Source organism: Caloenas nicobarica, chromosome 4, assembly GCF_036013445.1.
Source record: "Caloenas nicobarica isolate bCalNic1 chromosome 4, bCalNic1.hap1, whole genome shotgun sequence".
NCBI lineage: Eukaryota > Metazoa > Chordata > Aves > Columbiformes > Columbidae > Caloenas > Caloenas nicobarica.
In genome coordinates this window covers 20564966-20585998 of record NC_088248.1, presented here as the reverse complement: position 1 = coordinate 20585998, position 21033 = coordinate 20564966, and the positions used below count along the sequence as shown (strand labels likewise).

Below are 21033 nucleotides of genomic sequence, written 5' to 3'. Positions count from 1 at the left end.
TCTACATATCAGAGGAAAAGGTTGTCTCTGCAGTCTTGTAAAGTAATACTGCATCCTGAGGATCAAAACCACATAATGCTTCACTTGACAACTGGTATAGCAGTGTAGAAAGGCTTATGTCAAAGCAAGCAATGTATGCTGCTATAATAAAAACAGATATGGCACACTGAAAACTTTGAGAGAGGCTTGGCACTTTTGTTTCTTTTCATGTTGTTGTGGTATTGCTGATATATTTTTGTACACTTATTTTCTTTCAAAAAGTTAGAAAACCAGCAGAACATATTTTATTTATAAAACCTGAAATAGATTGTTACAGGTTCTAGGTGTTTGCTATGAGCTTACAGTATAAAGAAACTCATAGTTAAAAGGAAAAGAGAATTCTGTATACCACTTGCCATTCTTTTGATTCTTTAGCTGGTACTTAAACTTGTAACCACTTTGTTTTCAGGATAGTGGGAAATGTCTGACAGAAATTACAGCAAGCTTACTTCTTTATTAGATACTTGATATAACCATGTTGGGAAATGTGAAAGGGGAAATGGTATTTAGCTCTGTTTCCAGGAGATTTAAACCTTTTTGTGGTATTCTAAAATACCAACAATACAAAAATAAATTACAGCCTTGAAATAGCAGTATCAAAATCTATTTTGATATGAATATATTTTGGGATGTAATAATGTATAGCAAGTTTTCATAAGACTTCATTTTTTTTTCCTCTTCTTTCCTCATTTCCCTCATCAGAGAACTGAAGTCACCTTCAGGTTCAGAGCATAAATACTATTAATAGGCAGTGCCATGAGCAGAATAGTTTTAGACAGAAGATAAAGAGGATAATTGAGAATCTAAAGCAACAGCAAAAGCTCTGCTTTGCTGTCACTAGTGTGTACTGCAGTACCTCAGAAAAACAGACTTCTCTGTGCTGTTGGATGCAGTGTGCTCAGTAAGGAGATGCAGTATTTTTTTGGAAGAATTACATTTTTGTAACAAAACATAGCACTCTACAAGAAAGATACACAGAGACACTCAGGTATAGTTTCAAAAATTAAAGGAGTTTAAACATATCAAGAGCAGTTTGTTTCATGACTTAAGGAACCAGCTGTTCTGAGCAAAGCTAGAAATTCACTTCTGTGACCTCATTGCCATTGTGTAGCTCAAGTCTAGAGCACAGAGGTGGCAGAAGTCAGTTAAACACAGTTGTAAATAAAGCTGGAGGAGCATGATGGCTAGCAGTGAATGTGCTGGAACAGATCGTCTAATGTTAGCAATGGATTAATGCACAACCAAAATTGCACCCAATGGATGGTTAACATATGTAACCATGCATTCACTTCTGCAGTGGAAATACAAGGCCTGTGAGCTGTACGTTGACCCAGTCAGCTACTTTCCTGAAACTCTTGGCATCTATCATACTTAAACTCTATAAATAGCTGAAGTTTTCCAGGCTGAATAGCAAAGCTGCAATATGAAATAGGTCTGTTCTAACACATCAGAAGAATTGAAACCCATGCTCAGGAAGTAGCTGTTACTGCTGCTGAGAATGGCAATGCAAAATCAAGGTCTAACGCTTTGCATTTATTTTACCTTCTTGGAGGAAGCAGAAGGGTGCAGTTTGAAAGTGCTGTACATAATGCTCTAGTCTTGCATGAGGCTTTCAGTAAGGCACAACAGACACAAACCCTAAAATTTCCCTGGTACTGAAGAACCCAGGGTGGGCAGAATTTATCCTGAATTAGATCACTTTGGGTTTTCACAGTGGTGCAATTCTAACCAGATTTATCACTTCATATGCAGCTGGCATCTCAACTCATGGGCATGATCGCTTGTCCCTGCCTTCCATCAGTGTACCCCACACTCGTGTACACACACTCGTGTGTATCTCGGTTCAGTGACTCCTAAATAATTGTGTTCTTTTAAGTGCAGATTAAGTGAGTAATACTTGATGTTTTTCTGGACAGCATATTGGTATATTACTTACGGTGAGAACTGCTAATATTGGTGGCGCTTGTGGTTGCGTGTTTTTGTTTCTTTTTTTTTTTTCATTTATCTCTTCTTTCCTCACCAAACCTGTATTTGTAGAGATGTCATAGATATCTTTCTTTATGCTTCACCTGATACAACTTCCCTGTCATCTGTTTTTCTTGGACTGTTGGTAGAAATTTTCTTCCCTCTGTTATTTAAAGGCATCCCCTGAAGGATGCTAATTGTAATATGTATGTGCATTTCCTTGAGATAGAACTAGGTAACTCTAGCAACCAGCTGTACATTCCAGAGAACAGATATGTTGTTTTTTTTTTTTTTTTTAATACAAGTCATCACCAGAGACAGGAATCCTCTCTTAAGTGAAAATCAGTGAATCTTTTCTTATTTGTACACATTGCTCTGAATGAGTCTTCTCTTCCATACAGGTTCTTTTCATTGCAGAGCTTACCTGAGCCTGGGGATCTGTTTCAATCATTATTGTTCATGGGTTTCCCTCCTGATACATGCCTGTTTATATAGCTGTGCACTCATTTTGCGGCAATGTGGATATTACAATTTCTGTGGCCTTTGATATTTATTGTTGTACAGTGAATTTTACTGGGAGGCCACATTGCAAATTGTTACAGGAGTAACGTTTCTGTTCTTTTGGTCCCTAGGTAGATGTGTTCTTTAACCCTAGCAAACCGGAGCATTCCTACTGAGCCATGAATGGGACAACCAATTAATAGTATTTATTATAAACCAATTAATAATACTTATTATAGAGCACTAGCTGGAGGGGTGCTCATTAGCACCATTGTCTGCTAATACCAGTCCTCAAATGTTTGTCTCATTTGCTTTCAGGCATGTTCTGCCACACAGGGAACACATCACTCTCCTGTTCTCATCATCTCTCACAGTTGCGTTTATGCTCCTAACCACAAACCCATGGCCAAAACTTTCCCGTATGTTCTGAAGCTGGATTATTCCGAAGCCTTTATGTGAAGAGATTCTTTTTAGCAAACTTGGGTAGCGCTGGGAGTTCAGTGGAGGCAGAAGCAGCAATGATGTGCGCTTTCTTCTCCACGCCTCTCTACGTCCTCAAGATACCCTAGGGTAGAGGAAAGAAAACAATGTACTGTTTAGAGTTCTGCATGTAGCACAGGTCTGAATGTAGTGTTCTCTTATTTGATATGTCCTTTTGCCCACTGAGGAATAGCTGCACCCCAGCTAATTAGTCTTATCAAGACAGACTGTACATTATTATTTATAAGTTGCTTTGGGATAACAATGCTGCTGCAATGCCAATGAGATGAAAACTGTTTTGAACATTATGTTCACATATATATGTGTGTGAGACACACAGGCTTCTCCCATGCCCCTTGTCGTCAGATACAAATAATTTTCTGTTCTGTTTTGCGGGCATACAGAACAGTGTGCCTTGGAGACAACAGGAGTATGATGGTTAATTACTGTCCCTTGCCAGCCACTTCTGTCACTGGTTAGAGAAAAAGCTACGTCACAAATTGCTATGTAGGCTAGTAAACGCATTGTGTGAATCCATAGTCTGGGAAGACATGCACCAATGTGCTGTAATTTCCCTCACTAACAAAAATAAACGTTGCCATTTGAATGCAATTTCCCAGTTTTTGGGCTAGACTTTGGCATCTTTCCCAAGCAGCTCTGTGAATCTGAGTTGATGATGTCTTTCATTCCCTCTGCCCGTGTAATTTGTTCCAGCAACTGGATTTTTTTCAGTTCTGGGAGATGCTGCGTCTCCTTGTTTCTCTGCCACATGAATTTCTTTTGCCTCCAGTGGACTTAGGGCTGGAAGCAGTGTTGAATGCCTGGTCAGAATTGTTATAGGTTCAGGGAAGGTAGATAATGAATTTCCAGACTATTTTGGGGTTAGTTATTTCTCTCTGTGCTGTTCCTCCATCTAGGTAATGTTTTCAGAAAATTCTCCCTGATCGCATGACTTGGTCACTGAAACTGTGTTCACAGCATAACCTGGTCTTGAGCAAAGTAGCCAGTCGTTCTCTTCTGGTGTCTTTATATGCACACGCACACCAAAGGATGAAGAGCCCAGCCAGCATGCCAGTGCAGCATAGAAAACAGAGAAATACTGAATGTGGCAGGGCTCAGGAATCAAACGTCTACTTGTGTGGTTTGCATGTACACTACTCATGGTTTGTGTGCATTTTAGTGGTACAGGATGACTAACAGAGAAGGAACACTGGTTTACTATGATTCATGTAAGAATAATATTATAGTTTTAATAACAGAAAAACAATAGTAATGGAAATGAGATAACAATTAATATTCCGTTTGCCTTTCTTTCCTTTAGAAAATAAAAACTGAAGAATAACATTGATTAAATGTTATCTGTTTTAAGACACTTTAAATGGTAAGATAGTTTTACATGTAGACCACGGAATTTTGCAAAATACTAAGTATGTATTTGTAAAAATATTCCAGAGCAATTCTTCCAGCCTTTCATCTTGCTCTACATAAGTCTTTACTTTGCTGTATGTCTTTCCTTCTTTTTCTTTGCTTGCTATGGAGAGTTCTTTCTTCTTACCATCTTATATTTTTTTCTTTGTTGATGTAAAAGTATAAATGATTCCTAATGCAGTTCTTCCTTAAACATTCATTATACACCGATAGTCTTAGCAGAGATGGGATCACCAGGGGAATGGATTACTCAGGCTTTTATACACTGAGTCAACAGTCACAATGAGTAGATTCATATACTTTTGGCATGTAAGTACAAGCTGTCATTTCAGTTCGTTGAGTTTTGTTGATGAGTTTTTCCAGAATTAACTCAAGCATAGTGAAGTATTGAAAAATAATGTGATGATGGAGATTCACTGTGTTACATTTGTAGTTAGGAAAACAGCCTTAGCATGCCTTTCACGTTTGTATTTTCATCTGTGTATTTTTGAATAGTGTGTCAATAATACCCAAAAGATGTATTTAAATATCTAACATATAACTGGTATTTCACCTACATGGCTATGTAATGATTCAGTTTGTCCAAAGTCTGATGACTATTTCTTTGAGAAGACCTAAGGTTTTTCAGAGGTACTGCTAAGTAAAATATTTCAAAGGGCAATAGCACAGTGCGGGGCTTGTGGGACTTGCCAGGCTGTGAACAGGTTATAACAAACTTATGTTCTTTGGTATCGGCTTAAAAGTAGTCCTTATGTTTTGTTGAACATTTCAGTTGGGCTGTTTTTAAGGGAAATGATGCACTGTGGCTCAAACTAACAAATTCTCTGTCATACCAAATCTTCAGTTCTCTGCCAGCAACAACCTTACTGGACATCCTCTCTGACTGAAAGGGTAGTTGCGAGCAGCAGTAACCCAATGTAGAGACAAATAACTCTGTCATCATAGTAGATGCAGGTTTCATTTCATTTTTCATTTATCCTTCTGCACTGGGGTCTCCCAGAGTATTCTAATACTTTGTGCTGATCCTCCCCATCGGAGATATGCAGATAAATTATCTTAATATCAACTCTAACTAACGAAATTAATGATCAAGTAGCTAGGCAGCTTTTTTACAGGAACATGATCTAATGACTGGATTGCCCAATGATCACAGAAATTAAATGTTTTCTATGCTCGGATATCACCAAGGTGGTGACCACTTAGTGCAAATCTTCTTTCTGTTGTTAAAGACTTATCCGTAGGATAAAAGCCTGTGCTCTTGCCTGCTAAAAGAATTCGCCACATCCGGTTAATGTATTTGAGACATCCCACAAGTAAATCAGACTGTTATTTATGGCAAATTTACTTCAATTTATCATGTGTTAGTACTTTTTACAAGAGTTAGCTGTACGGTTCCTGCCGGAGTCAGTGGTGGTGTTTTGGGGGGATTTTATTTTTGTTTTTCTTAAGTTTTTGTCTCTTTCTGGTTTTCTCTGCTGGTGTATTATTGTCAGCCTTGGAGGTCTATTGAATTATGAGCTGGCTGGCCCTTCCTTTGTGGTGGGTGTGAAAAATGTGACTATCTCTATTGGTGTTTCAGCTTCTGCTAGTGAGCATGAACTCTCTTGCTATTTCTCTGAAATGGTGTGCTTTAGCGTGCTATATGCTAAAAAAACCCTGTTATTGAGTAGAACATTTAAGGATTGGGTGGTGGTGTAAGATCAGGGTTTGTGGGGGGAAATGGCTGTATCTGGAAATTTTGGTGATCTGATACGGCATTTGTGGTCACCTTTAGAGAGGATATAGTTCCAATAGGCAGGTGTCTGCCCAACCTTTTGTGCTTTGGTAACTGCTTTTCCATAAATCTATTTGTATAATTCATAAGGTCATATCAAGTAGTGCTAATATTTAGAGTAATTTTGATAACGGAGTGAGCCTTAGTAGCAAAGAATTGCTGGCAACTTGCTGTTCAAGTCTGGTGCTGTTATATCAGTTGTTTCATGAAGACTTCATCACTTATTCTTATCCCACTTTTACCATCAAATTATGGTAGGGGCAGTTTGAGACTGTCTACTAAAAGTTTTCATTGGAAATTTGGGCTAAAGCAAAAAACTTCAAAATATTCTGGAAAGGTTAGACTTGTTTTCTTGTTCTCTTTTAACTGTTACGGAAGAGTGGTAAAAAAGCTTCAGCCAATTTTTCTTTTATTTCCTCAAGCAGCAGGTCAAAGCCCAAAGGAGAAAAGACTGAGAAAACACCACCACCACACCAACCAAACCAACGACAACAAAAACCCCACAACTTCCCAAACACACAAACAACAAAAACAAAAGCACAAACAAAACCAAGAACAACCACCAACCAACCAAACACACCCCCCCCCGCCCCCCCCCCCCAAAAAGAAACAACAAACCACACCACAAAATCAACCAACCAAAACCAACAAAAAGTATAAACTGAGCTGAGTTGGCCTTTTGTGTGTATCAGAGCTCTCTTTGCCTTGGTTTCTCATCAGAGCAGGTTTGCTTGTGCTGAGGATGATCTGACTCGCCTTTTAAAATGTTAAAGGTCAGCCGCACTTGAGGAAGCCCTCAGTTGGCAGTGACTCCTAGAAAATGTCCTCAGCTCTCTTCTGACAATTAGCCTCTCTGAAACCAGAGGCTTTTCTTCCCTCAGGCTTCTGAGATCCCAGTGTGGTTTGTCACACTTGCAGAAAAACTGGATGGATCCTGTCACAGTGTTCACTGTTGCATATTCTTTACTGAAGAAGGTGAGGTGGATGGGTATTGCTTTTGAGGCAATATATGCCCTGTTAGTCTGCATCCCCTCTGCAGAGCAGCCAACAGTGCCTTTGTTTCTTTTCTCATCCTTTTTATTTCTTTCACGCTTTCATCTTTTTGGTTAGAAGGCATAAGGTGTGTTCATCTAAAGAGTCAGCTCAGTTGCCTGCATGACTGTGAGCCCAGGATAAAAATAAATTACTAAATGAGAACTGAATTTCCCTATATTTATCAGGTAAAATGAGTTTTAATAGTGATGTCATATAGCCAGAATACAATTATTCTTCTCATTTATATGCCATTCACTGACAAAAGAATTGGTTATGTCACTGTCTGCTTTTAGTTTTGTAGATTTTTACTCCATGATTAATTCTACTAAAAAGTTCATAACATAGTATCAGACTATATAACCTAATCACTGATAGCATTTAACTGGTTTAGAATGTGTTTCAAATGTAGTGTGAGAACGCGTTTCGCATGTACTGTGAAAATTGTCAGACAAGAGATGATCAAGTTAGGCTGCTAAGAGAGATTTCGTGGCAAATTAAATGAATGCTTATGTAAAATTACCCACTGTTGCAATGTGCGTGTGTGCGTATGCGCATGCACATTCATATACTGGAGCTGATGAGCCTCTGGCAGGCAGCTTTGCAGAAGCTGAAGTATTTTTAGTGGAAATGAAATCTCAGTTCAGTTCTGCAGCATGTGACTTCCTATTTCTGTATGTTACTTCCAAGGGACTTCCTCTGTTAAATCGGCTTGTCTCGAGAGGTTTAGTGTAGAGCCGGAGCGTGGTCTGCTTTGTTCTGTGCCTGTGACAGCATTTTCCCAGAGTTTTCTTTTGAGTATTTTATTTTTATTTTGTACTGTCTCCAGCATGCAAGGATCTAGTGTCTGCGACCCGTGATCGGAAGCTGAATACGTTCATACAAGTCTCAGTGGTACACCCAGCAGAGCACATTTTGACGAGGTATTCAAGCACTGAAATCGTGGAGGTGAGAGTCTTTCTTATTCAATTAACGTGGTGATTAATGAATTGCTCATTTCTTCCGTAGAAAGGGAATGAGAAATAAAACAAGTTAGTGCATAGTCTTAGGTACACCCTGGCAGTTAGCAAAGCATACCTAAGAGTGTTCTGTAGTTCTTGGCATTTAACCAGGGTAAACAGTTAGAAATGAACTTGGCTTTCATGAAAGCTCTGTTGTACCAGCAGAAGCGTAGAAACTACTCCAGTTCTCCAGACATAGGTCTAGAATGAAACGGGGAATAGTTGCTCTCATGAAAGGATAAGGCAACACGAAGTAAAGCTAAGAGTACAGTGACTTTGCAAAGTATTTTTAAATTACAGAAGGAGAGGTGTATTTTATGGTCTGTTACCCTATCTGTGTTTCTTTTTCTATTTTTTCAATTGGGAAGTTGATGCTTTTGCAATTTGAAAAACAGTAGCTTACTTCTATAACTAGGGAAAAGTGTGTGTATGTAATGTCTGTGACTTGATATTAAATAGTTAGTAAGTTGTATCACATATTACAGCAAAAGTTGTCTGACACTGCTTTACTAGTCTTTGCTTTGCCCTGTGAGCATCAGTGTCAGAATGAGCAAAGGTTGTTCACAGAGAAAATTATTTAACTGTGATCAGACAATGTAGGTGTAACTTGCTTAAATTACTGGAGAGTCTCATTAAGAACAGGGAAGTCTCAATGTGAACACACACACAATTTTACCAAAGGCTTGTTTTAACTGTTGAATACAATGAGAATGTTTCATGAGATCTTTGTGTGATCTTGCAGTTTCAACCAGCTACTAATTAAGTTGTTACGGTTTCAGCAATCAACCATCCTGAAACTGCTTAATTCAAATATCTTGTGTCTGATCAGGATGTTTTGTTAATGACTGTATGGAATGATGTTGTGCAGAAGATGCTTTTGCTTTGCCTTTGTTTGTTTGTTTTGTTATAGAATTTGATGCATTTCCTAAGACAATGTCCTAGTTCTGAATGAATCCATGAATTTGTTGTGTCAAGACTCTAAGCTTCTTTCATAGTCAAGCTTTGGGGAGGGGAAGGTGAAGGCACAGAAAAGTTATTTTGAGTTAAAAATACCCAACACATTTATCATATAAAATTATTCATGTTAGTTAATAGAAAATTTAAGGATACTAGCCTAGTAATCTTCGGAAGGTAACTATAATTATGCACTCAGAAATTATAAGCAATGTTTTATATGATTCATTCAATTGTTTATATATCTGAAGCTCTAATATAGTTGCTTCTGTGAACAGCTTTTAAACATAATCATAATGTTACAGATCATAGAAATGTTATTTTACTCTAGTGCTGCTCACAGAAGGGCATTGTAATCCCACCCTTGCAAACTAGTAATCTTAACGTAATACAGGGAGTTTCTATAGCATTTCTATAGATGTTTTACTGTAACTTTTGTGTGTGTGTGTGTGTGTTCAAGTTGTATCTTTTTTTTTTTTCATTTAAATTAATATGAAACTGAGATACTTTCAGAAAGTATCATGGGAGAAAGAAAGGGATTGTTTATTACAGGTTGTATTCCAGATACTGATACCTGCTGGCTGAACTGTTTAAAGGCATGTTGCTAGGCTCTGTTTCAGAAGTACTTAAGTTTTTTTTAACTGGAAGAGATATTTCCAGAAAGCTTTTCGAAAACTTTCCTGAGAAAGTTTTAAAGTTGTCCAGTTTTTTTTTACGGACTAGATAATACTTAGCTGTTCACATCTTTCTGCTGTAGAAAGCAGACTTCTCTTAAAGAGCCCACAGTTTCTGTACATCCATAATGGCCTCTACTACACATTGCACAGCTGTTACCTTACCGAATGTTTACTCACGTTACACAGGGTACAAGGGATCCACTGTTTTTGACTGGTGTGACATTCCCACCGGAATACCCCATCTATGAGGAGACTAAAATAAAACTAACAGTCTACGATGTCAAAGATAAATCTCAAGACACAGTAAGTGCTTTGTTTTGTTTCTTGCATAAATCCTATTGAGATTTAAGTTTCTTGCCATGTTATTCTTTGGCTATCTTTAGCTAAAGTCTGCAAACTGGGCAAATAGATTTGTGTAGAATTGGTTTTGCTCTTCTCTTCTACCTGAAATGTACTTTATTTTTTGTTATCGTATTAGAGAACAGAGAAAGAAAACCATGCACTTAAGATGGACCCTTTGCTATTATTTAATTGGTTACATGAATCAGCTCAGGTATTCTTGGCAAATAGAAGATAACTCTTGTGTGCTTTTTGAAAGCACAGAACATATGAAATAGATTGAGATAACACCACTATAAACAGTATTTCAGAAATATGTTTCTGAAACTATTTTATTAATACTTATATGCCCAAACCAGGATGATAATAAAGCCTTTAACCTGATGTATGAGATAATATTATTTTATTTTAGTCTCTCGCATGGTGATATCTGCAGCTCTCCTGTGGCTGCTATTACTGATCTGTAAGGGTCCAAAATCTTTGTGTCACTGCTAAGGGTGAATCACTTTGGGTTCCAGTGTGGTACATTTTTGGTTACGCTGTCAGCCTCTTATGCTGAGAAACAGTTACTCACTCCGCAGGATATATGGAGGTCAATGGGACTATTTGAGTGATTTAACTGCCAAATATAGAACTTGAGTGTCTTTTTAAGTGCCATAGGTGATCTAAGACAGCCTTACAGAGCTAGGAGATGTCATAGGGCCTATGGGAGATGTATGTTGTTCTTCTGTGGCATCTGGAGTCCAGCTTATAGTTTTCTCTTGGGCATCCAAAATGGCTCTTGACGCTTTTATTTAATTACTAAATTGCTCTTTACATGTCTGTAATTGGCCCCCAATATGATTAAAGACCATGCAAGCTCATGTCATGACTGTATATGCGTTCATTATCCATAAGAAGGAAATTAAAGGCATAACTTACAACTCGAGACTGTCTTTGAACTGCTTACAAAAGTAAAGTTGTATATTCAGAGGACTTCTTTCTTTTTTTTTTTTAATGGTAGAAAATAGTTGATACATTTGTTTAAATTTTGGACCTTTGCGAACAAACAGATTAGAACAGTCTCCTCACTGTGCTCTTTAATGGGAACGTGTGGAATATTTTAGACAAATAATCTGGATTTCTTTTGATTTATAGACGTCAGGTATTTTTTTGTTTAAGAATACTTGGAGAAGGGACTTGTATGCACATTTTCACAATATATATGTTTTAATTTCGGGTTATGGTGTAGACTATGGGGGCTTAAAATGGGATCTGCTGTTTATTCAGTAGAGTTCTCACCTGTGCACAGATACAGAAATTGAGTGAAAGGAGTTTGACTTTGTCCCTTGTGTTCCAGTTTCTATTGTGACTGACAGATGATGGAAAATAATATCCTATCTGTAAGCGAAAAAAGTGGACGTGTTTCATAGAGCTATCCCTGTACTCCTACTCTTCTAGTTGCAGACTTATACTGCCTCTTATACAGGGCAAGATAAATACGAAAGATCTAGCCTGGAGGATTAATGTAATTTGACAGGTTTTTGCAGGCTTGGAAGAACTTCTTGTAAGTGTTGCTTACAATTGTAGTACAGGACTAGAGTCTCTCCCAGATAATCTCATTAATGTAGCTTGTAAGTCATGAGAGAGGGAGACACTACATACACAGCAGCTATGTAGTTCCTATGTAAAACATTCCAGATGTATAGTTTATAGTACCTTTTTGTAGGGGAAAATGTTAGTCCCATGTCTGGTTTACATCTATTTAGACTTTTTTAATATTCAGCCTTTTTAGAACTGCATGTAGGTAAGAAAAAATGAAATAAGCTGTAAGATTTAAATCAAGGTGGACTGCAGCATGTGTGAATTACCCTGAACCACCCAGGTCACGACTTCATTTGTGGCATTATTTGGACTTCTGTCTACGTCCTGGAATATCAGTGATGATAAAACTAATGTTGTGACTTACTTTACTATAGTTGGAAGCCATACACTTTTCTATTAATTCAGGTGACTATTTTGAGTCTGGAGGTGTACATAGATTCATAAAAGTCAGGTTTAAATGAGCTATGACCTGATGCAGTTAACAGCATAGCTGCAGCCACACAGACATCAGTGCTTGCTTCATGACTTGAGAAGTGTGATTGTGTCCCTTTGGCACTAAGCCTGTTCCAAGTTCTGTCGCTTCACAGTTCTGATTATCAAGGCTACAAGAAAACTGGCTTTCTTGATCTTCAAAAACTGCTGCCGCAGCTTACACCTGCAACATGTAGCCCCACCGTTCCTCCAAACAGACAAGGGAATCCACTTGAGGTTGGAAGGGAAGCCAAGGCCGTAAGGTGTGCTCTGCTGTTCTCGGCCGTGTTTCCAGACCACTCACCAGCTTGTACAAGTGCAGAATAAACCTTGGATCTGACTGCAAAATATTTTGCAGAATTTGACCAAAAGCTACAGTAATTCCCACAGCACCACGGCTATACTACAAATTATTTCAGTTAGCCAGTTCCAGGTAGCTAATATCCCTCATCACACTGCAACTCAAATGCATACTTATTTTTCTTGTAGTTAAAATGAGACTAAAGGAAGTAAATTCTGTGCACTAATAAATCTCACCAGGATTTTACTGCTACCAGTAGAAGGCTGTAGAGAAGATGAGGAAAAGGCAGTGGGTACATCATAGGGTAAAGTGCTTTTTTTCCCCTAAATCTGTGTTTGTCTATACAAGAGAATTAGATCTCATTTTCTAATCTATTGGTTTTTACTATAATACAAAAATAAATAGATACTGCTCAGTTTGTGCTCATAGGTCGTAACGCTAAAGTGAAAGGGGATGCTCCCCCGTGAGACACAACCGTGATTATTTTTTTTTGCGCTGCTGACATGCGACTTGTGCTGCACTTTTTAAAGAGCTTTAGAAATAACCTTGCAATTCTTGCATTCCTGGACCAGAAAGCAGATAGTTAACTTCACTCTTGCCTGTCATTTAAGTTAAATTTTGTAAGAAGTGCAGTATAATTACATTGAGGTACTGTGCAGCTGCTATCGCATTCACTGTGCTTGACACACTGGGTGTTCTAACTGCACTTTTCACTTTTTATGCATGTCTGTCTGATGTTAAGCATAATTATATCTTGGCTGTGTCAGGCTTTCTGTAATTGAGGCTTTTTAATACAATGAAACTGGTTTTGTTGTTTGTTTCGTTTTGGCTAGCCTTCCTAAGTTAGAGTGATTGGTTTTCATGTAAATAGAAACTTTTAATAGTGCTGTTCCTACTTTGATATAGTTGGAATAAAGAAGTTAGAGTGTGTTTATGAAACAAGGAGGTTGTAGCATGGAGGACGTTGGTCTCTTCTCCCAAGTAGCAAGTGATAGGACAAGAGGAAATGGCCCCAAGTTGTGCAAGGGGAGGTTTAGATTGGATATTAGAAAAAAAATTCTTCACAGAAAGGGTTGTCAGGCATTGGAACAGGCTGCCCAGGGCAGTGGTGGAGTCACCATCCCTGGAGGCGTTTAAAAGGCGTTTAGATGAGGTTTTTAGGGACATGGTTTAGTGCTAGAGTTAGATTATGGTTGAACTCGATGATCCTGAGGGTCTCTTCCAACTGAAATGATTCTGTGATTATTTAAATATATCCATTGAATCCATGCATAAAATGCAGTGGTTAATGCCATATTCTGAAAAATATACAGTGACATCTGTTTCTACATCGCAAAGATTTTCCTCCAATATTGCTATGGGCAAATTTATGTTTCACTGGCTTGAGTTGCACTGTCTTCAAGATCTTTTTGATAGTTGGGTTTTGTCTTAATGCTGGGCTGTACCTGTTCTTTAAGTAATTGTCCAAGAAAATCAGAATTAGAGGCTCATATGCTGTTAAAATATTGTCTCTGTACCACTTTTGCACAGGGATACTATTCTTACCTTTCCCATAAGCATGCAGGTGTGCCCAGTTTGGTTTAGCAGGTTTTAAAGCTGAAGCAGGATTCATTCTCTTTGAAAATACTACTTAGCACAAGTCAGGTACGACTCTCACATGGCAGACCTGCAGAAAATACAAAATAAATGCATTTGTGTTACATTAAGAGGAAGGAATGCCTAGTGGCTCATTTGGGTGGCAGCAGTCTTTCTGTTCTCTGTTCAGAATATATAGACTTGTGTCCTGAAGTGTTCTGAACTTCATTGTGGAGAGCAATGTGGATGTATTTTTAGGTAAGTACTGTAACATTTAGCTACAGTGAGGCTTTTATTTGCTTGTTTTCTAAGATTGGTTCTTCTGTTGCCACATCTACATCTGATTTGTGTTGGTTTAATGCAGTTACACCTACAGCTTAAATTCTTGCTACACTGACTTTACTATCTGTAAAGTGGGTTTGGAAATGTTTGCATCTTGTATGATGGGACTGTGTTTTAATGCAACAAGGTCTTGAGGTAAACACTGCTGTAATGTTCTGGTGTGACATTCAGTGAGTCAGGCCACATCCTTTTGATCCACACGTGGAGAAGTGCTGGAAGCAGAAGACACAAACAACTTTCTGTATCTGGTCTCTGCAGCAGCCCCTTTTCCCTTTAGGAGGAGATGGAAACCAGGTAGCTTCAAGAGCAAAGACTTCATACACCAACTAGGGTTAGAGACTTAAGGGATGCTTTTGCTATTTATCTTGAATGCCAGCAGGTAGATATAATCTCCTTTGGATATAAATACTAGAATTCACATGTGATATTGAACATACAAACAACCACACAGATGCTGTCTCCTGAGAGCAAGGAGAAACTGGACGTAAATACGACAATTGAAATATTACACATTCTACAGCCTGGTCTTGCATTTGTGATTTCTCAAATTTTCTCTTAATCACTGAGAGTAAAATTAGATGAATTTGCTAATTCTAAGAGTTAGTAGGGTTACAAGTAGGGTTTTGGATATGGGAACATACGTTATAAAGTAACAATTTTAGATTAGGCTTCAAACTACTTGTCTTTTAACTGTAGAGGTTTGAATCTTCTGTTAAACTTGCTCACTATGAATGAAATGTTGCACAAGGTTTTTCTCTGTATGTTTCTTGATGTTGCAAGTATCCTTGTTAAAATCGAATCACACCAGAGTGAGTGGGAAATGAAGACTGTCACGAAAGAGGCATTTTGAGTTCAGTTGTGAAGCCAAATCTGAAGTGGCAGTATTCCGTGTTCCCTCGTGCGCATGGATCTGTATCACGAGACCACCACGCCGTTTGGTGGGGTTGTTTGCCATCTCTGCTTGAAGAGGTCTGTGACTTGAAGGTTAGGAAAACTGCAGAGCAGCATGTGAAATGCTTTAGCAGAGATAAACGTGGAAGCTTGCTCGCACCTGCCCGCACTGTGGCTGTACCAGGGTGCTCTTAGTCTTCCACTCGTGTGAACACTAAAACTACTCAACCTTTTTTCTTTTTCTTTAAAACTTGAAGCAGTGCGAAGGTGCTCTACTTTCTTTAAAGAAAAAGCACTTCCTTTTCCTTGCTTTTCTTCGTTTTCTCAGTTCTGTTCACTGTCAAGTCTGCAGGATTTGTAGAGAAGTATTGCCTTAAACTAGAAACTCTTATTACCGTGTTCTTCTTAATAGAGCAGTCCTGTGTAGTACCGTGGTCCTACGTGCAGAAATACTTACAATAAAGCTTTAGATAGTCACGTTTCTTTTACAAATAATGTAATTTTTTTCATTAATATATACTTGATGATAGATTAAGTTTTTCCTTTTGCGTCAAACTATGTGTTCTTACTTAATGCCATTATTAGAGATATTGGGGTGGGGGGAAATGTTTTTTATTCTCCTGGGCATGTGCATGTGGAATGCACCTAAGGCGTTATCGTCAGCCTTCCTTAGTATATTTTAAAAGTCTGGATCCGTAAAGGGAAGTTCTAACTGCTGACTTTCATTTGGGTTTAGATTGAAATAAAATCTTTCTTTGAAGTGGCTGAGGGTATAAGAAGGTTTTATATATCTTAGTGAATCCATAAGAGAATTGAGGATAAGTGTCAAGACCAGGAAATTTACAGGTGTGTTTAACTTAAAGTCCATTTGTAGCCCTACTGCTCTTTGCTCCCAGCCCTTGAAAATTCAATGGGAGGATTTAGCTTTGCAAAAATCTTTCTCTTTGAAAGCATCCCTCTTTTCTTCCTATTTTTTCTCCTACCCTTATATTATTTTTTTCTTAACTGAGGCAAACTTCTCCCTATTGCTGTATCTTCAAGGAAAGTTGTAATTTACTGTTTGTTAATTTTCCATTTTTCTTTTCCTTTTCTACCTACTCTGTTAATCAAATGCTACTGATGCTTCATATCAGGCAAAGGTTTGCTACAAGAGCTGACTCTTTGAAAAACTGTTGTAAAGCTACATAGTGATAAGACCAGTTGTATTCTGTAAAAATGTAAAGGGATGCTGTGGAAATTGCTTAGAAATAAGGGACGCAAATAGTAAATGGTAGTATTTTCTTGTAGATTTTATTTTAACCAGCTAAGGATTTCAGCAACACATAGACGTGATGGTTCTAATGTCTGTAGCACTGTCCAGAAAGCTTGGAAGTGTGTTGTTCTGCCATGAGTTCTTTGGGTATGTATATTCATAGATACACTTCATTGCTCCATCTCTCACTGGACCAGCACAACGCACATCAGAATAGTTGAACAAATCCGAGGCCGTTCTTGCATTGCTCTGTCATTTATGATGATGACTTTTAGGTTTTGAGGGGTGCCTGCCTCATATAGAAGGCCAGAATGTTTTCCTTTGAAATGTGCACACCACGGTGAATAAGAGAAAGAAAAGCATGGCACAATGTTTTTGTAGTCAGTGTGGAGCCACCTAACTGTCAAAATAATGAGCTCAGATTAAGGAATATGCTTCTGTCCCTTCCAAGGGCTGATCTGCTTTCCTTCCCAGTGCCCTGGACCCGGGCATCCCCTGGGCAAAGCCCTGGAGAAGCAGCTCCCCAGAATGGTGACTGGTGCTCCCCAGAATGGTGACTGGTGCTCCCTGGGAGGGGTGACTGGCTCTCCCAGCAGCCCGGCTACTACAGCCCCCGTGGGCAGCCCAAGCACTGTGCAAGCATGAAGGATTTCCTTGTGCTAAATGCAGCAACGTGAGAACGTTTGAATGACTCAAAGGACAAGATTTGCCTGTTCTTGTTGGTGATTTCCCTTTTTTTGTCAGGTTAATCCCATCACAACAGCACAAACTCTAGAATGTACAAAGGGGGAACTGACATTCAGGAAAATAGTGATGTGTTTGCCATTAGCTGCAGCTACTTACCACCATGATACGTACAACAGTTGGCCTGTTTACCTATAGTTGATGTGTGGTTTATAAATGAGGGGCACTTCCTGCGGGTGAAAAAAAGCAGATGACTTAAGATGATGGGTTTTTTTTCTGGTATGGGAAGGCCCATTTTTGCCTGTTGGATTCATTTTTAGTACCTTCTTTACCTGCAAAATGGCCGCCTCTGTTGTTAACATATGAGCGCTTTTAACTTTAAGTGGATACATTGAACTCCTTAAAAAAATCACAACTGTGAGCTCCTTCTGTTTATTTTTTTCATGTTTTCTGTGCTTTTGTAAAATACAGCTATAGAATACTCTTTCTGTTACAAGTAATTGTCTTTATACTGCAGCAAAAAATGTTCATGCCTTCTGCTTTACTTCCAGCCAGGATTGTACATTAATAGAAATGAATTAACTGTAGAAATTGTGTTAAATGTTGAGGGGAGGAAGAAAAAAAAAAAATTAAAAAAATCAGTGTTTATAGTGTAGCTTTTGCCTCTTAATCTTCACTAAGGAATTTCCATTTCTCTCAAAGCCCAGTTCACTACTAATGGAAATAATTCAGTGCCTTCCTGAAATGATTTATATTTTTATAATATTTTTTATCTTAACTTTTTAGCATCTTGAAAATCAAATATATCTGTTCTCATGTTCCTAACCATCTCCCTTCATAGCAGGGCACTTACAAATATTGATGTCAAATAGCAGATACAGTGGCAAAAATATTTCTGCATAACATTTAGTATATTTAGATGCAGTAAGGATTGAAAGAATGAAAAGAAATGTAAATGAAAGAGTGGTAAGTCTGCTCTTGCTTTTGTGTTTTGAAAGCAGGTAGTTAAAAACACTTTGGAAACAGATTTTTCTTTAGAAGTTTTAAGGGGTGTGTATTATGGGGAATTGAAACCAGAACAAATTTTATCTATTAAAACAGATTTTTCTCCATCTACCATGCCTCACAAAAATGTTCATTACAGGTATGGATATGCTTGTACCATTAAATGTTTGCATTTAGGATTTTGTACCTATTAAGGAAAGCTAAGTAAATAATTATTTTTAAAAATCAAGTAAGAATCGTATGCATTGGACATTAACATGAGACTTCATCTTCTTGAGGAAGTTTTTGTTGGTAGAGCATAGTAAATTTCTCCAAGTAAACTAGTTAAATGTTTTGTATTATGCTGCGTTTAAAATATTTGATTAATAAACATGAAGGATGTGTGTAATCATTTAGGAATTCCAACGCCATTAGAAATGCATGTATCATTGAATTTTACAGTAATCATAGCCTCCTTATGTAATCATTATGCAGTATATTACAGAAACAAATTCCCATATTGCTGGAATTCTCCATGCTTGGCTTTCTTCATGCCAGAAATGAGGATTTTGGTTTGATCTGTTATTTGTTTTGCCCTGTTCACCACAGTTTGTGTGATCGAAAAGGGAAGGAGAAAAAACCACCTCCTTTCTGACATGCAGTTTTTGAGAAAGTGTTTGCAGCTTGCAAAGTGATGGCTGCGAAGCCAGGAAAAGGAAGGACGAATTTAGTCTGTAGTATGGTTGAAATGTCATGCTTTGGGTTCTCTTGTAGTGTCTGTCTTACCCAAATTGTGAAGGTGAGGGAAGCTCTTGAAAAATCTCAGCAGCACATATGTGAATGAACATCACGAACATCAACAACCAAACTCAACGTTTCAGTGTACAAAGTAGTTACTGTCTTGAACAGAGCATCAGCTTCTTCGTAGTGTTATGGCACTCTCTGGTTTATGGGACAGGTTTCCTTTCACTGAGGAGTGCACTGACTTCCTTCACCCTGGATTTGTTATTAATAATTACTGACGAGATCATGGATCATTACCAAGGAATCACTGGCACAGTGACATTGGGTATGATTATATATATGTATATTTCCCCCAGCACTCTGGGGTGTTGAGAATTTGGTAGATTTGTTTTTGTGTTGTGGGTTTGTTTTTTTTTTCCTCTCTCCTGGAGTTCTTTTCATCACAGTCCTGGTATTTTTAAAGCAAACATAGCTGAAGATTTTTATAGTATCACACAGCTGTTGATGTTTATCTTTGCAGTCCTGAAATTCTTTGTCATATATACAGTCTCGCTAACATGAAGCTGCAAGTCACAATTATCCAAGACACTTTAATAAGATTTAATAAGATTTCTGTGTGTGGTTTTTTTTTTTTTTACCATCAATTCAGAGTAGGGAACACTATGGCTTTGTATTTTATTTGAATTTTAGAGGGTTGTGACCATAGCGTTATAGTTCCTTCCGCTAGTTTTGTTTTTCTTCCCCAGCTTCCTTTGCAGGCTTCAGCACATTTCTATAAGGCAGAGTATTTATAACATAGCTGTTGTAATGGTTCATAGAGTTATCAAGGTAACTTAGTTTAGAGCAAAATCACAGATATCAATTGGCAAAGACTGTTCTATCAGTTTTGACTGTAAAACTTACACTTGTGCCACCTTCACGTGAAATTCAGAGGGCTTTCACTGGGGACAAATTAGAGAAATGCATTTTGTCTACAAGTTGATAAGCAGGCATGTTGTCAAACACACCGAAGAGTAGTATGTTTGTACCAATTCTAGCGGATGTTTTCTTGTGAGATAAGACAACAGGTCTTTGAGGACATGTGTATCACATTGAGCTGACTTGCTATGTACAATCACTTCTGGTGGAGGCTGAAGTCTTACTTCGTGTGTCTCACTGTTACATGGGGTTTTCTACATTGCTCAGTTTTTTGATTGCATGGTAAGAGTATGGGCATTTGTCACTGAATTTATTAGGTGATACAAAGATAACCTCTGGATCTCTGTGGAGTGGAAGTGGGAGCAGAGGGTACTGTCTTATCTCTTCTGGATCTATTAGCACAAAATTATGCAGGTGTTACTATCGAGCAAGTTTGTCTGTGATACTTGCGCCAAAATCTGGGAAGAGGACCAGAAACAGCATTGGACCTCAGCTCCTCTGTTTTATGTTCCTTACTTTACCCTTCAGAAGTTTTACTGGGAGTGCTGGAAGCCGTCAACAGTGCTGAACTCTTTTTTCTGGATGCACCAAGATATAAAAGCTTATTCATTTGATTACAACAGCATCTGCACCCTGAGCAGTTGTATGGATCCATTTTGTCTTAAAATGCAGATTCAGAAGTTTAGGATGGGGAAGGGCCAATTCTCTGCTGAGATTACTTCAGATGTGATTGTCTGCTTCCTGACAGAAAATCTGTGTCGTGTGGGATAAATGTGATTTATTTCCTGTAGAAGGCAGCAGTCAGTATGTCTTTGAGATGCTCGGAAGGCTTGGATTTTGACACGCAGCTGCCTTAGTGAAATGGAGCATGGAGGTCCTTGATTTGTTATAGCTATAGATTCTCATTGTGTCTGTTCCTGGGGAATAACTTGGCAGCTTTTCAAAAAGAAGTAATTGCAAGGCTCTCGCTCAAGAAATTATCTCTGAATGTGGAAGCTCTAGACAGTTACTGCCCAATTATTGCTACCCTGTTCTGAAATAACCTCACCCCTGTGACAAGGAGGCTTCTGAATATTTAACTGTGCCCAAATGGGTTT

The 21033-nt window shown here is 38.2% G+C and overlaps 1 protein-coding gene across 9 annotated transcripts in view; it reads left to right on the top strand.

The window, feature by feature from the left end:
• INPP4B (inositol polyphosphate-4-phosphatase type II B) overlaps positions 1-21033 on the top strand; it is a 310888-nt gene that overhangs the window by 133958 nt on the left and 155897 nt on the right. For 8 of the 9 annotated variants that reach the window (XM_065633318.1, XM_065633317.1, XM_065633315.1 and 5 more), the window contains 2 exons: positions 8049-8167; positions 10038-10154. The exons of the other annotated variant lie outside the window; for it this stretch is intronic. In XM_065633318.1, the coding sequence (XP_065489390.1) occupies positions 8049-8167; positions 10038-10154 (236 nt within the window). The remainder of the gene's footprint in view (positions 1-8048; positions 8168-10037; positions 10155-21033) is intronic. 9 annotated transcript variants of the gene reach the window in all.